Raw genomic sequence first — 17,526 nt, 5'->3', positions numbered from 1 at the left:
AGTGTTGGAGCATACACAACTCTTGGAGGCAAGCTGATTAATTGTTCTAAGTGTCAGGAAATTTCTCCTTAGTTCTATGGAATAGAATGGAATAGAATTTTTTTTTACTGGCCAAGTGTGATTGGACAAACAAGGAATTAGTCTTGGTGCATATACTGTCAGTGTACATAAAAAGAAAAGATACCTTCATCATGGTACAACATTTACAACACAAATGATGGTCATAGGGTACAATATAACACTTAATGATAATGAACACTTAGTTCTAGGATGCTTCTCTTCCTGATTAGTTTCCATCCATTGAGTCCTGTTCTGCCTTCAGGTGCTTTAAGAGAATAGGTTGACTCCATCATCTTTGTGGAAACCCCTTAGATCAGGGGTTACCAACCTTTCGGACCTCAGGGACCACTAAATTCATAATTTTAAATCCTGCAGACCACTAATAAGAATTTTAAAAAATATAAATAGTATTTAGTGCAATATAAAAAGCACAAATAATTTTTCTATGGACCACCAAAATTTTCTCGCAGGCCACCAGTGGTCTGCGGCCAGCGATTGGTGACCTTAGATATTGGAACACTGCTATCATGTCACCCATAATCCTCCTTTTCATTAAACCAGACATACCCAAATCAGAAATCCTAACATTGCCTAGAATCGGCAAATAATTTTTTTAAATTTAATTTTGTCATAACAGTATACATAAACATTGTCATAAGTAAAAAAACATATGAAGAATATATATATATTCTTAAATATATATATAAGGGGGGGTTGATATCAGGTTTTGGGGGCACGCCCTCGCTATTTAAGAGCGATCGCGTGCTCCGGCCCCCCAAAATTTTCCCGTTCACCGAGTGGCCAGAATACCCGGGACTTGGGCCTTCGGCTGATGTTATGTAATGCAAGATCCGTGGTTAATAAAGCTCCCCTGATTTCAGATCTAATTCAGGAAGGGACCACGGACGTTATGGGCATTACGGAAACCTGGTTGGGCACGGAAGGGGGGGTTCCCCTAGTAGAGATGTGCCCACCAGGTTTCCGAGCATTCCATCAGCCGAGGGCCCAAGGTAGGGGTGGCGGGGTGGCAGTTATTATTAGGGAGAGTCTGGAACCGAGGGAGACCACTGTGCCTCAGATAGCTGGGTGTGAAACCCTCTATGTGAAGTGGGGTCGTAGGACTCAGGTGGGCTTGTTGATCACGTACCTGGCTCCTTGCTGCGTGACAACAGCCCTGCCCGAGCTGTTGGAGTTGCTAGCTGGGTTGGCAGTTGAAACCCCTAGACTGTTGGTCATGGGGGATTTCAACTTGCCATCAACTGGCACGGCATCCTCGACCGCTCAGGAGTTCATGGCTTCCATGACGGCCATGGACCTGACTCAATTAATTGATGGCCCTACTCACATTGGGGGAGGCACCCTAGACTTGGTTTTTATCTCTGGCCAGTGGTTGAATGATCTGATTTTAAATGATTTAGTTATCGACCCTTTGTCATGGTCAGATCATTTTCTCCTTCGTCTGGACTTTCAGACCGCTACCCACCGCCGCAGGGAGACGGAACCAGGCGCCTGATGGACCCTGAGAGGTTCCTGATGAGCTTGGGCCGTTTCCCGAGAACCTGGCCCATGGCACGACTGAAGAGATAGTCGCGGCCTAGGAACAGGCCGCGGCTGGGGCTTTGGACCGTGTCGTGCCTTTGCGGCCTCTGACCCGGCGTCGGTCTCAACCAGCTCCTTGATTCTCCGAGGAGCTGAGGGAGATGAAACGCCGGAGAAGACGCCTAGAGAGTGCCTGGAGATCCAGCCGTTCTGAGGCTGACCGGACACTAGTTAGGTCCTATAGCAGGACCTACCTAGTGGCACTGAGGGATGCGAAACGTTCCTACGTTTCCTCCCTCATTGCGTCGGCAGATAATCGCCCGGCCGCCCTGTTTCGGGTGACCTGTTCTCTCCTTCAACAGGAGGGGCGGGAGGACCCCCTATAAGGGCGTGCCGAGGAGTTTAACGGTTATCTATACGATAAAATCGTTCAGCTTCGGGACGGATTGAATCAAAATTGGGTAGATCCAGACGAGAGTTCCGAGACCCGTCTTGTTGAGGTGGTTTGGGATGATTTTGACCCTGTGACTCCCGAGGACATGGACAGGTTGCTGGGTAGGCTGAATGCCACCACATGTTTACTGAATCCGTGCCCCTCCTGGTTGGTACTGGCTACACAGGAGGTGACACGAGGCTGGCTCCGGGGGATTACAAATGCTTCTTTGCGGGAGGGGGTCTTTCCCGCTGCCTTGAAAGAGGCGGTGGTGAGACCTCTCCTCAAGAAGCCTTCCCTGGACCCAGCTGTTTTAGGGAATTATCGGCCAGTCTCCAATCTTCGCTTTACGGCGAAGGTTGTAGAGAGTGCGGTGGCATGTCAGCTATCCCAGTATCTGGATGAAGCTGTCTATCTGGACCCGTTCCAGTCCGGCTTTCAGCCCGGATACAGTACGGAGACAGCTTTGGTCGCGCCGGTGGATGATCTCTGGAGGGCCAGGGATAGGGGTTATTCCTCTGCCCTGGTCCTATTAGACCTCTCAGCGGCTTTTGATACCATCGACCATGGTATCCTGCTGCGCCGGTTGGAGGGGTTGGGAGTGGGAGGCACCGTTTATTGGTGGTTCTCCTCCTACCTCTCTGACCGGACACAGACGGTGTTGACAGGGGGGCAGAGATCGACTCCGAGGCGCCTCATGCGTGGGGTGCCGCAGGGATCGATTCTCTCACCCCTCCTGTTCAACATCTATATGAAGCCGCTGGGTGAGATCATCAGTGGCTTTGGGGTGAGATACCAACTGTACGCTGATGATACTCAGCTGTACTTTTCCACCCCGGGCCACCCCAGCGAAGCTGTCAAAGTGCTGTCCCAGTGTTTGGAAGCCGTACGGGTCTGGATGGGGAGGAACAGGCTCAAACTTAATCCCTCCAAGACGGAGTGGCTGTGGATGCCGGCACCTTGGTACAGTCAGCTGCAGATGCGGCTGTCTATCGGGGGCGAGTTGTTGGCCCCGATGGAGAAGGTACGCAACTTGGGCGTGCTCCTGGATGGTCGGTTGTCCTTTGAAGATCATTTGACGACCGTCTCCAGGAGAGCTTTTTATCAGGTTCGCCTGATCCGCCAGTTCCCTTCCTGGACCGGGATGCCCTATGCACGGTAACTCATGCTCTCGTTACCTCTCGTCTGGACTACTGCAATGCTCTCTACATGGGGCTCCCCTTGAAGAGCACCCGGAGACTTCAGCTAGTCCAGAATGCGGCTGCGCGGGTTATTGAGGGAGCGGTTCGGAGCTCCCACGTAACACCTATCCTGCACAGACTGCACTGGCTACCTGTTGTTTTCCGGGTGCGCTTCAAGGTATTGGTTACCACCTTTAAAGCGCTCCATGGCTTAGGACCGGGCTACTTACGGGACCGTCTACTGCCGGCCTCTATCTCCCAGCGTCCGGTGCGTTCCCACAGAGAGGGACTCCTCAGGGTGCCGTCAGCCAAACAATGTCGACTGGCGACCCCCAGGGGGAGGGCCTTCTCTGTGGGGGCTCCTACCCTGTGGAACGAGCTTCCCCCCGGGCTTGACAACTACCTGACCTTAGGACCTTTCGCCGCGAACTTAAAACCTATTTATTCCGCTTGGCTGGACTGGCCTGATTTTAAATTCTAAATTTTAAATTTTAATTGTGGGTTTTAAATTTCTGTAATTTTTATGGGGTGTAATGTTATTTTAAATTTTTTGGCAAATTTGAATCAGTTTTTTAAGGGTTGTTTTAATTATGGTGTATGTTTCTGTTTGTATTTTGCCTGTTCACCGCCCTGAGTCCTTCGGGAGAAGGGCGGTATACAAATTAAAACATTATTTTATATATTTACTTAAATATTTATTTTATATATATATATATATATAATATATATATAATATATATACATATATATATATATATATATATATATATATATATATATATATATATATATATATATATGTTATAAATAATGTTATATATATAATATATTATAATAATATAAAATTTCATAATAATAGTTGCAAAAAGCGGCAAAAAGAGGCCTTACTCCGAACAACTCACATCCTGCGACAGTATCTGTTAATAACACCCATCAAACATCCCTATCTGCTTATTCCAGGACCTTGGGAACGACTCCATAGGCCAGGAGTCTGCAAACTTGGCTCTTTTAAGACTTGTGGACTTCAACTCCCAGAGTTCCTCAGCCAGCTTTGCCAAGTTTGCAGACCCCTGCCATAGGCGAACAAAAATGCCAAATCTAGTCTGAACATCTAGACGAACCGTCATCATCGTAAGTACTATAATAGCGATTTAAGTACATATCTGAATATTTTGAAATACTACTTGGCAAAATTATATATATATATTTGTTTTCTGAGGTTTTCACGGGTGTTTGTACATAGGTCTTTGGTTGTTCGGGTTTTCTCCCGTGTAAAATTTTATATATATAATGTTATAAATAATGTTATATATATAATATATTATAATAATATAAAATTTCATAATAATAGTTGCAAAAAGCGGCTTTACTCCGAACAACTCACATCCTGCGACAGTATCTGTTAATAACACCCATCAAATATCCCTATCTGCTTATTCCAGGACCTTGGGAACGACTCCATAGGCCAGGAGTCTGCAAACTTGGCTCTTTTAAGACTTGTGGACTTCAACTCCCAGAGTTCCTCAGCCAGCTTTGCCAAGTTTGCAGACCCCTGCCATAGGCGAACAAAAATGCCAAATCTAGTCTGAACATCTAGACGAACCGTCATCATCGTAAGTACTATAATAGCGATTTAAGTACATATCTGAATATTTTGAAAATATGTTTGAATATTTTGAAATACTACTTGGCAAAAATTATATATCGATCACTGTACTCGTTATTAATATACCGGTACGCTAAATATGCTAGTTATTAAGTAAATCCGCTTTGGGTCATGAATACAAATGTGTAATTTTAGTAGTTAGTCATTAAGGAAAATAAACATACACAGGTAAATATTAACCACACAGAAACACAAGAGGACCCAGGATCCAGGATTAAAAATGAATGACAGAAAATGCCTTACCGGAAGAGGAGGGTTACAAAGGCTACCATTTCCGCCCGTCTTGCCATGTGCAAAAGAAACCTCGCTGGTGCCGGAGAGAGGACGGTCTCGTGATGATGGCGTCATCGGTGCGCAGCGGCAGGATGGCGGCTGGAGCGGCGCGCTCGCTGCTGCTTTTGCGCCTCTCCGGTCAGACCTGGCGATGTCGGGGCCGCGTTTACTCCTCGCCGGGGCTGAGGCGGCCTTTCTCTTCTGCGCCTTCCGTGGCGGGACCTTGGGTGGCCCGGGCGCCTTTGGGAGCGCCGCAACCAGAGGAGGAGCAGCGGCTCTTTCTCTTGGGCGGGCGTTCTTCCAGCGGCTACAGCAGCAGCAGCAGCAGCAGCGGCGGCGAAGACAACCTGGAAGGCTCTGAGGGCGACGGAGGCCTTCCTGGCTCCGGTGACAGCTCGGGCTCAGACTCTGGCGGACCAACTATCGTAACAGCGCTGGCCCCGCTCATGGTCCCTGAGCACGTCCCCCACGTGCCCCTTATCCCTATCTCCAGGAACCCGGTCTTCCCGCGCTTCATCAAGATAATCGAGGTGATCCACGTCGATGATATTTTCGGATAATGAAGAGAAGAAATGGGGAGGAGAAGAGGAAGAAGCCGGTTTTCCCTGGGAGGAGCTCATAGTTTGGGGTGGGGTTGGGGGGAGAGCGGGGATGAGTCCCTGCTTTGTTTTGTACAAAAATCCCAGTTCACTGGCTGGTACAGGTCATCTTCAACTTGCAACAGTTCAATTTAGTGACCGTTCGGAGTTACAACGGCGGTGAGAAAAGTGATTTATGACCATTTTTCACACTTTAACAATGTGTGTGCAGCATCCACCATGGTCCCGTGATCAGAATTCAGATGCTTGACAACGGTTTCATATTCTTGATGGTTGCCGTGTGATCACCTTTTGCAACCTGCTGACAGGCAAAGTCAATGAGGAAGCCAGATTCAGTTAACAACCATGTTATTAACTGAAGAACTGCAGTGATTCACTTAACAGTGGCAAGAAAAGTCATAAAATGGGGCAAAACCAGGGGTGAAATACTCCTGGTAGCAAAAATCCCTGCCCCCACCCCCACCCCAGCTGAGCAGCATGATCATCAAAGGTTTTTTTAAAAAACCATTTTTTTTCTGTCAAAAAAAGCTTTTAAAAGTTTTTTTAAAAACCCTCTGATGATTGCCCAGCTCAGCTGGATGCTAGCCAAAAAACGGTGGGGAGGGGGAAGAGTCCGTTTTTCCTCCCAGCAAGCTTCCTGAAGCCTGCTGGAGGAAAAACAGACTCCCCCCCCCTCCTCGTTTTTTGGAGTGGCTAGCAGGCTTCAGGTAGGCTGGGAGGAAAAACGGGGTGTGTGGGGGGGTCATTTTTGAGAGAGAGAGAGAGAAAGAAAGGGAGGGAGTCAGGGAAGGAATGAAGGAGGAGAGGAAGGAAGGAGTACAAACCTGGCACTAGACACAGCTTCAGAGGATAATCCAGGGCTGGAAGGGACCTGAAGGTCATCTAGTCCAAGGGTCTCCAACCTTGGCCACTTTAAGACTTGTGGACTTCAACTCCCAGAATTCCTCAGCCAGCAAAGCTAACTGAGGAACTCTGGGAGTTGAAGTCCACAAGTGGCCAAGGTTGGAGATCTCTGATCTAGTCCAACCCTGCTCCAGCAGGACATTGCTAGTGAGTTTCTGTCTTTTGATCCCCCAGTCACATAGCCATGCCCACCCAGTCACATGACCTCCCCCCACCAAGCCATACCTACCAAGCCATGCACACAGAACCAGTAGCCAAAAAAAAATTAGATCTCACCCCTTGGCAAAACTCACTTAACAAATGTCATGCTTAGAAACATAGATTTTGGGCTCAATTATGGTCATAAGTCGAGGACAATCTATATATCCAGATAAAAAGTCTGGGAAGAACCCTCTAACGAGCTCCTATCTTTCAACCACTAAATGCACCTGTGAGCAGACATATGCTAAGGCGACTTATAATGACGGAGACTTACCTTAGCAATTAGATTTGTTGCCTCGAGTGACTTATAATTAGTTAGTTGAAATAATAGTGGTAATAATAGTGAGGGTGAAACAATTGCTCTGCATATAGATATTTCAGATTTAGCTCTATGTATCTGAAATTGCAGAAAGATCTACTAGTGGGAAGAGAACCAATTTGGTGGTTTGATTTCAAAGCAAGCTAGAAACTGAAGACTGAGTTCTAGTCCAGCTTTAGGTGCAAAGCCAGCTGGATGACCCTGGGCCAGTCATTCTCTCTTAACTCTAGGAAGGAGATAATGGCAAACCACTTCTAAAAAATTTTGCCAAGAAAACTGCAGGGATTGATCTAGGCAGTTACCAGGAGTCAACACTGACTCAAAGGCATAACGACTACAACAATAAAGTAGTAGATAAGGGGCCTCTCTTGTAAAGATTTGTTGCTTTTTAGTAAACCACAATGTTTCAATGGGAACATTCCTAATTCACATTCTAGGAGCAAAGGCTTTGTTCTAGCTTGTTTTAATCAGTGGTCTTGTTTAATATGAAACAGTAATTTTAAGCACACAATAACTCTAATCTAGCCCAGGTTTTACATTAGAAGCAGACAAGCTTTCAGTGACTGAGGGTTGCAAAATGGGTATGGTAGGTTTCTTAAAAAGTGCACTATGCCTATTGTAAGGCTGTTTTTTTTAATGTTTCCCACCCCATGGTGGCAGAAGACTACTGTCAATTTATTCTGACCAATAGCAATGGTCAGAGGGTGTTCTAAGGGTCACAAAAAGATTACTTTGAGGCCACAAGTAGCCAACTTTTGTATTATATTCTGAAAGCCTCAGATGCCATTCTCTGTGTACTGTTACTGGAGTGGGCAAAATTTGTTTCTCCTGCAGACATAAAGGATTTCTGCCAGATATAAAATGAAAAACAAGGATAGCCATGTTAAACCTTCTGAAGGAAAAGAAACAAAAATTATTGGTTGAGCAGTTGAGTTCTTAAGTTTCTGAGCTAGATTGACCTGAAATTTGATTTCATTGGAAAAAAACACATTCATATAAAAGTAAGTAAAGCAAGAGAGCTAATTTTTAAATTATGGTACATTATTAGCAAGTCAGAAAGAACTTTTCCTACTGCACTGTCCATTCAAATCTTTGTAAATTTAGTACTGCTGCATATTTATTTTTCATTAAGTGAGTTACAATTTTTTAAAATTTTTAAAAGATTGCATTCAAAAAGTTAAAAAGCACAATTCTTGTGGATTCTATTCTGTCAAACATCTGACTCAGTTTCTTGCTGTTGAGAGATTTTGAATGCCATTTCATAATTTTGATAGGTTATGACAGATTTAATAGTAATAACAGAGTTGGAAGGGACCTTGATGGTCTTCTAGTCCAACCCCCTGCCCAGGCAGGAAACCCTACACCACTTCAGACAAATTTGTTTTAATAGATTTCTTAGGATGTTTTGTTTTGAGTATTCAATGTTGGTATTGCAGTTTAAATTTGTTTTAGGGCTTTAAAAATTCTAAGAATCTAATTTCCTCTGTCAATTTAGCCATTGCTTTAGCTTGAGATAGTTCATAAACTGCAGTTACGTACTAAATTTCTTTTGACAGTTCAGTCCTTGAATCAGATTGTAAACCTTGATTTTGTTCTCTTTCTGTACAAATGTAGCAACAGCTGTGGCCTTGGCAATGCTTCAGAATTCTGTTTTCAAATATGTTCAGGGTTATACCAAAATTGTCAGCTCTTCTTAGCTTTTTCTCATCAGAGATACTTTGACTAACAGTAACGTGAAAATGAAAGGGGGATATTCCAAATTCAAGGAATTATATCCAGGATATGTATTCATTTCTACCATGTTTTTCAACTGTAGAGCCATAGTAGGCTTACTTAGATTTGAAAATAGATTCTTACAGTATCTATAAGTTTTTAATGTTAGAATCGCAACACAATTTCATGGTTTCCAGTTTATTTCTGGGCCAAAGGATATGACTAACAGGTTAGCCAGTTGCTTCAGATTTCAACATATTTCATCATCTTATTTGAGTGAAGCCTTTCATTTTAAAACTAGAATTTATCACCAGCATTGATATTTGGCTTTTCGTTGACCTTACCAGCAACTTGGAAAATGTTTGTTTTAAGATAGTTTTCCAATTTTTTTAAAAAGACATGAGCTTTCCTAAATGTAGAAAGATTGCAGATTGCAGTAATTTCAAAGTTATTTTTCATGGAAAAAATATCAGCTAATAGCCATCATTAAGTTCCATAAGATAATTCTGCATTGGCATAATTGTTGCAAAAGTTCTTAAGGCACTTGATCTATCACCCTCCAAGCTTTTACATTTTGCAGGATATGTCTAGGGAGGTTCTCATTCATTCAGGTCATGGTTTTCCCAAAGATGTTTTCGTTTTAAAGGCAACTAAACTTTCTGACTTTCTGATTAGGAAGCCTTTAGCTTTAAAATGAAAGCTCCTTTGGTACATACCAGGATACTACACACTTAAGTAGGAACCAATTTTAGCTGACTACTGTGTCAGGAGAGATACTTGTAGAGGTGGAGAAGGATGGAGAAGATAAATAGTCACTCCATATATGAAGATATATGGTAAAAACTAATGACAGGGATGGGCTGAGATGTGAAAAGAATTGGGGACATTTTTAAAAAAGTTTTAAAAAGGAGAGTTACATACCAAACAGGGAAGAAGAAAATACTTGGTGTCCCAGGAGGCGCCATGTCAGACCTTACAGCTGGGTGGCCTTGGGGCAGTGTCTCGAGGAGATAACAGCATTTACTTTCGTTTCCCGAGCATGCCCCCCTCTCCAAAGTTCGTGGTAGTCTGTCACTTCAGTGAAGCCCAAGCAAGCATAAGGCAGTAGCTGACACACCATATGTCTTATTTTCATTTTACCTGGCATTCTTTCTCACCTGACTCTGTCACTGAGAGCTCTGTGAAATAGTAAGTGATTCTGCAATGGAAGTTGAGAACATCACATCTGAATGCAGCTTAGAGACACTGTTAGAGACATCATCCCATGCCCTATGCCTCTCCTTCCTTCTGTTGGTTCATCTTCCCTTTGATTAGAACTCTTCTCTTTCTCAAACATCCATTTTAGTAATTTTAGCTAATAAAAAGCTAATCTGGTCTTGATTCTTAATCTTTCTCCATACAGCTACCTTAAAGAATCTAAAGGGGTATGGTTTCAACACTTGCAGGATGAAAAAGAATGGAATATATGATTGAGATATATTTATATTTATATTCTGGGGCCATATATGTGAAATGTATGCAAAACAAACTCTTGGAGGAGTTTGTGTAATGTTTTTGGGCCAAAATTGATAAGAGATTTCATGGATGCTTTGGGGTGATTTCACTAGAGCTATTTTGAGTAAAGTGCTCAGACTGCTAAATAGTTGAACCCAGATTGGTATTCTTGGTTAATGGACAGACCCATGGAAAGGAGGGAAAGAGTGTGTTGTACAACCCTGCATTCCAGGTGGGGCATAACAATATGGATAATTAAGGTTTATAATTTATTTTTGAAGGGTCTTGTTGAAGGCTGGTGTATTGGGATTCATCATCAAGACTCTTCTTCTGTTAATGAATGTCTCATTCATTAAGTCTATCTTAAAACATGTTAATGAATGTCTCATTCATTAAGACTATCTTAATTCATAGGTAAAAAACAAAAAACTGGTTGATCTGTTGAGGAGAAAAGTAAGTCTTGCCCAGCCATATGCAGGTGTATTTCTCAAAAAGGATGACAGGTAAGTTGTAATTTTTTAACATGCTTATATCATGTTTTCTCTAAAGATCAGCTAAGTTGGCTCTGAAGGCCAATTTAAAAGGACACATTCTCTGTCTCATTTTAGAAATAAAAAGACAACTGGTTCCATTGCAGAACTGTTGTAAATTACTGTGTTTTAAAATACAGCTTCTGCTGTTGCTTAGCTGGAATTCAAAAATCTGAAATTTTGTTAACAAAAATTCCCACTTATACAATTTAATATGAAATATAGGTAGTCCTTGACTTACAACTTCTTTTAGTGACAAAAGTTACAATGGCACGGAAAAAAGTGATTTATGACCATTTTTCACACCTATGACCATCGCAGCATTACCATGGTCACGTGATTTACATTTGGATGGTTGACAATTGACTCAACTTTATGACGGTTGCAGTGTCCCAGTCATGCAATCCCCTTATGCGACTTTCTGACAAGCAAAGTCAATGGGGAAACCAGACTCACTTAACAACTGCGTTACTAATTTAAGAACGGCAGTGATTCATTTAACAAATGTGGCGAGAAAAACCGTAAAATGGGGCAAAACTCATTTAACAATTTTTTCACTTAGCAACATAAATTTTGGGCTCAATTGTGTTTGTAACTTGAGATCTACCTGTAATTCTAAATTCTAGTATCTCTAAGTTTGGGTCCCTGATCAGTTGTGAAATTTTATGATCATAAAATAGCTGTCAAGGGGCAGCATCCATTGGGGACTTGATTGATTGATCATTGCAATCAAGTCATTGTCAACTCTTAGTGACCTCATAGATAGATTTTCTCCAATGATGATCAGTTCCTAGCTTGGTCCTTCAGCTGTCCCAAAGGTGCTTCTGTCACCACTATAATCCACATACCTTCCTGCTAGTCTTCCTCCTTTCTTTCCTTTTGCTTTTCTTAGCACTGGGGTCTTCTCCAAGGAGTTGGGTTTTCACATAATAGAGCTGAAGTAGAGTAACTCTTAAGTTGGTTTGTTCAGTGGGCCATTGGTTTGTTTCCTTGGCTGTCCACAATATTCTCAGGAATCTTCTCCAACACCAGCATTCAATATTTGGTATTGGGGATGTGGTCAAACTACAAATAATATATTTATGATTTTGAATTTGCCTAACTTCTTATATAGGATTTACAGGTAGTCCTCCACTTAAAACAGTTCATTTAGTGAGCGTTTGAAGTTACATCACTGAAAAAAGTGACCTATGACCATTTTTCACACTTATGACTGTTGCAGCATCCTCATAGTCATGTGATTTACATTCAGATGCTTGGCAAGTAGTTCATATTTATGAGGGTGCAGTCTCCCGAGGGTCATGTGATCATCTTTTGTGACCTTCTGACAAGCAAAGAAAATGAGGAAGTAAGATTTACTTGACAACCCTGTTACTAAATTAACCACTGAAGTTACTCGTTTAACAAATGTCGCACGTAAAGTAAAATGGGAGCAAAACTCACTTAACAAATTTTTCGCCTGGCAACATAAATTCTGGGCTCAATTGTGATCGTAAATCGAGAACTACCTGTATTCTTAACCCGTCCTGGATTAAATTATTATGTCAGGCCTGGAAACCATATTAAACTTTAGGTTTCCAGACGCTGCCACATTTTTATCCTGAGGGGAGGAGGGGGGGGTTGAGGGGTATGGTAACATTCTTCAAAGGGTCAAGGTCGGATGGCGTTCACGTCTGCAGGAAGAGTGGCAAGAAGTTACTCGAATGAACTGGAAGAACGTGGGACCGTGTGATCATCAGAGGGGTTAGGGGGGTGGGACTATGGGGGTTTGTATAACTGGGGAAACGAATCCGGAACTTCAGTTTTGGGAATTGCACTCATCGTGTGCCAGTCTCCTCATGCTAGTAAAGGACTCTGAGAAAAAGAAAAAATGCCTCTGAGTTGCTTTTACGCAGAAGAGGTATTTCTGGAACCCTGACATTAAACTTTAGGTTTCCAGACGCTGCCATATTATTTAATCCAGAATACTGTCTGGGATTATTTTATAGCAGGTCAGTAAGAACCTTGTTCTATGGATGTGTGGTAATTATGGATAGTACATTTAGATGTCACAAAAAGATGACAAATTTCAAAGAATCTCCCATTTCCTGTAGAATAGAATAGAATAGAATTTTTATTGGCCAAGTGTGATTGGACACACAAGGAATTTGTCTTGGTGCATATGCTCTCAGTGTACATAAAAGAAAAGATACGTTATTCAAGGTACAACATTTACAACACAATTGATGGTCAATATATCAATGTAAATCATAAGGATTGCCAGCAACAAGTTATAGTCATACAGTCATAAGTGGAAAGAGATTGGTGATGGGAACTACATTTCCTGTAATTACTTATTTTTCAAAGATTCCCCAGTGAATCGGAGAATGCTATTTAAAACCGGAAATTCTTTTCTATAGCCTAAAGTTTTATGTGTCAAAATAAGATGTAAAAAAAAAAAGTTTGTCAGCAGATTCCTTTGCTCCAAAGTTAATATTAAAACAGACTGGTTTTTTTTCTGAAATTGAGTTCTCTTCTTTCTCCACCAATGTCTCTGAATAACTACTTTTACATTTTTTTGTCAGCAATGAATCAGATGTGGTGGAAAATCTAAATGAAATCTATCAGATGGGGACTTTCGTCCAGATCCATGAAATGCAGGACCTGGGTGACAGATTACGGATGATTGTCATGGGACACCGGAGGTAAATACATTCTACAATTCTTGGATTTTCCTTCTTGTTCATTTATGTGTAGTTGCTATACCTTGGCGGATGGATGTGGGAAAAATGTCGTTCAGCAGTAGAGACTTGATGTTATATTCAAAGGTGGGCTGCACATACATTAACAACCGGTTCGCTGGAAATGTGAGCAGCTGCGTCGCTTTCGCGCAGCTTCAAACACACAGCCAATCTTTTCAGGCAGCCACGGTGAGTAGAGCAGGTGAGGCACGGCAATCAGTTGGGCTTCGTGGGCAGAGAACAAAGCCAGAGAGTGTGATAAATAGGACAGGCTAGTCCCGGGGTGGGTGGGCTGGCCCAGCCGGTGGTCGGAACTACCGGTTCGCCTGAACCGGTCTGAACCAGCAGCAGCCCATCTCCGGTTATATTGATGAAGAAGATCTCGGTAACTTTGCATGTCTTCTGGATGGGGGCAGATATTCATTTAAAAAAAAAATGGCCACTTGAATCTATCTTTGGATCTGTAGAAAGTTTAGCACATCCCTAATCCTTAAACCATGTTAGTATTTCAAGCAGAAATGCCATGCTTTGTATCGAGCCTAAAAGATAAGGTATCAAGGTTCCAGAAAAACCTCTTCTGCATAAAAAAAAAAAGTTTTTCAGCGGGTTCCCCGTTCTTACCAATCCGTTATTATTTTCCTTCTTTGGGGTTTCAGAATTCGCATCAACAAGCAGATGGAAGTGGAGTTGGAGGAGACCGAGACCAAGAAGAAACCCCGGCAGAAACAGAGGCGTTCTAAGCAAGAAGTGGATGAGCGACCAGAGACAAAGCAACAAGATGTTGAAGTGGTGCTGGAACCTTTCCAGGTGTCTCCAGGCGAGGTGCTCATGGTGGAAGTGGAGAATGTGGTCCATGAAGATTTCCAGGTCTCGGAAGAGGTCAAAGTGAGTGAGGGGACCTAGCAGGACTTCTTTCTGGAAGGAAACCACCTGAATCTGTAGCTGAGAATGCAAGGATACCACCTTCTGCATGTATTAATCCTGTCTTAGCCAAACAGGACACACACAAGATTCTCTCTTGCAGACACGTGGAGCCCTGTGAGATGGGCAAATACAGATTTATACTTGGAGATTCCCTTCCAGTATTCATCTGTTCGTACCGTTTGTTTGCAGGCTCTGACGGCAGAAATTGTTAAGACCATCCGGGACATCATTGCCTTGAATCCACTTTACAGGTATGCTTTCTCTCCTCCCTAGACCCAGGCAGATGCAGGGGCCCCTGTTGTGCATCCCTTAGATCTTTCCCCACCGTAAACTTAGGAAGGTAAAGATCAGTTTATAATGCAGTCATTTTTCTTGGGTAGCTTGTAGATGATGGTTGGTGGACATTTTTGTTTTTAGTAATTTTGGGATTTGTAAATAATAGCAAAGTATAAATAGCCCAGTAAAGAAATCCACACAAATCAGGGACCTGTCTCTTGCATGCCCAGCGTGGGATTTAACAGCAATTTGAGTTAAAGTAGAATCCTGCCTCATCTAATGGATAAACCTTCTCTGTTCCTTAATCTGGAGGCAGTTCCACTTCCTTGTCCGTAGCTGTTGGCTGCAGGCTCATAATAGAAGTACTCCCCAATTTAGGATCACAATTGAGCCTGAAATTTCTGTTGCTAAGTGAGACAATTGTTAAGTGACCTTTCTTACCACCATTGTTAAGTGAATCACTGCAGTTGTTAAGTTACTAACACAGTTGTTCTGTGAATCTGGCTTCACCATTGTCTTCGCTTGTCAGAAAGTCACAAAAAGGGGATCACATGACCCCGGGACGCTGCAACCGTCATAAATAGGAGTCAGTTGATAAGCATCTTAATTTTGATCACATGACCATGGGGGATGCTGCAAAGTATGGAGCACAGTCATAGGTCACTTTTTTCAGTGCCGTTTGTAACTTCGAATGGTCACTAAATGAACTGTTGTAAGTTGAGGACCACCTGTAATATGCACTTTAAAGCAGGGGTCTCCAACCTTGGTCCCTTTAAGACTTGTGGACTTCAACTCCCAGAGTCCCTCAGCCAGCAAAGCTGGCTGAGGAACTCTGGGAGTTGAAGTCCACAAGTCTTAAAGGGACCAAGGTTGGAGACCCCTGCTTTAAACAATGGTTATAAGGTAGTCCTCAACTTACAACCATTCATTTAGCGACCACAACAGCAATGAAAAAAAGTGACTTACGACTGGGTCCTTGTACTTACGACCACCGAGGCATCCTTGTGGTCACATAATCAAAATTTGAGCACTCGGCAATTAACATGTATTTTGGAACGGTTGCAACGCCTCGTCGTTATGTGAATACTCTTTGCCATTTTTCCAGTTAGCATCTGAAAATCAATGGGAGAAGCTGGATTCGCTTAATGACCGCAAGATTCACTTAACAACTGCAGTTATATGCTTAATGACCAGGGCACGAAAAGTCATAAAATCAGGCATGAGCTACTTAACTTATCAAGCATGAACCACCTTGCTTAGCAAAAAGGGTCCCAATTGTGGATTTAAGTTGAGTGCTACCTATGGAGCGGTTTTCATCCCCCAAACATTCATACTACCCTGTTTCCCCCAAAATAAGACATCCCCTGATAATAAGCCCAATCGGGCTTTTTGAGCGCATGGCAATAAGGCCAACCGCTTATTTCAGCGTTCAAAAATTTTAAGACAGGGTCTTATTTTCGTGGAAACATGGTATTACTTGAAAAACAATGAGACAGGAAATAAGTGCATTTTGTTCAACCACCAAAAGAAACTATGGGCATGTAGTAAGTCACAACTACTATGTGTGGTTTCAGAGGATTGTGGAGATAAGCAAGGAAGATGGATTGTAGGTAGGGTTCTGACCTGTTGCGTGGTTTTCTTTTGGTGTCTGCACAAGAAAGCATTGTAATGTTCTGCTAGATAAGGGATGTCAAACTCGATTTCATTGAGAGCTGCATCAGGGTTATGTTTGACATCAGGGGGCCGGGGTGGGTGTGGCCCAGGTGGGCATGGCCAGCTTGACGTCACTCGTGTTCAGTGCGCCTGTGGTGGCCTGAGCACTCTGCCAGCGAAAATGGGCTCACAAGCTCCGTTTTCGGCTGGGACGGCGTCCTGCAACCTTTTGACAGCAAAAACGGAGTTTGGGAGGGCCGTGTCCCAGGTTCCATTTTTGCTGGCAGAGGCACTGCACACCGGCACACCTTTGCTGTTTCCAGGGCGGCCCCATGGGCCAGATCTAAGCACCTCGCGGGCCGGATCTGGCCTGCAGGCCTTGAGTTTGACACCCCTGTGCTAGATGCATCCTTCCTTTGACTTATGCTTTGATTTGGTTCTTGCAGAGAATCTGTGCTTCAGATGATGCAGGCAGGGCAAAGGGTGGTTGACAACCCCATCTACTTGAGTGACATGGGCGCAGCTTTGACCGGAGCTGAATCGCATGAGCTTCAGGACGTCCTAGAAGAAACAAATGTGAGGGAGAAGAGACTGCCACACCACCAATATGCTGAGTTCGATGAGACTCAGCAACGGGGAATAATTCACCACCCTTTAAACGGTGACAGCTTGGGTGGCACAGCTGCCCAGAGCGCACTGGTTGGCCCGAACGTGAATCTGTTTTGTTTCTTCTCTTTTTCTAGATACCAAAACGCCTCTACAAAGCACTATCTCTCCTCAAGAAAGAGTACGAGCTGAGCAAGCTTCAGCAGCGACTTGGGCGGGAGGTAAGGCTGCAAGGAGGAAAAAATGAAGATTCCTCTTGTCTTCTTCAAGAACTTGTTGCCTTCCCCCTGTAGTGAGATGGAAATTAGCAGGCATTGGACGAGGAAAGTTTGGGACAAGGATGGATTTGTTTTGATTCAAAATATGTGCAGCTTGCTTCTTTTCCTTCCAGATTTTAACTAAAGTAGGTGATCTCTGTGATTTGGCTAGAAACAAT

The 17,526-nt window shown here is 43.3% G+C and overlaps 1 protein-coding gene across 1 annotated transcript in view; it reads left to right on the top strand.

Annotated features, from left to right (window-relative positions):
• Positions 1-5,203: 5,203 nt before the first annotated feature.
• The window catches only part of LONP1 (lon peptidase 1, mitochondrial), a 48,500-nt gene continuing 36,177 nt past the window's right edge, over positions 5,204-17,526 (top strand). The window contains exons 1-7 of the mRNA XM_058163242.1: positions 5,204-5,682; positions 10,796-10,884; positions 13,476-13,595; positions 14,288-14,516; positions 14,745-14,806; positions 16,931-17,060; positions 17,228-17,311. Coding sequence (XP_058019225.1) covers positions 5,215-5,682; positions 10,796-10,884; positions 13,476-13,595; positions 14,288-14,516; positions 14,745-14,806; positions 16,931-17,060; positions 17,228-17,311 — 1,182 coding nt within the window. The 5' untranslated portion in view covers positions 5,204-5,214. The remainder of the gene's footprint in view (positions 5,683-10,795; positions 10,885-13,475; positions 13,596-14,287; positions 14,517-14,744; positions 14,807-16,930; positions 17,061-17,227; positions 17,312-17,526) is intronic.

The sequence above is a fragment of the Ahaetulla prasina genome, chromosome 1 (assembly GCF_028640845.1).
Source record: "Ahaetulla prasina isolate Xishuangbanna chromosome 1, ASM2864084v1, whole genome shotgun sequence".
In the NCBI taxonomy this organism is placed as follows: domain Eukaryota; kingdom Metazoa; phylum Chordata; class Lepidosauria; order Squamata; family Colubridae; genus Ahaetulla; species Ahaetulla prasina.
The sequence above is the reverse complement of the archived record's forward strand: the minus strand, read 5'-3'. Positions and strand labels throughout refer to the sequence as shown.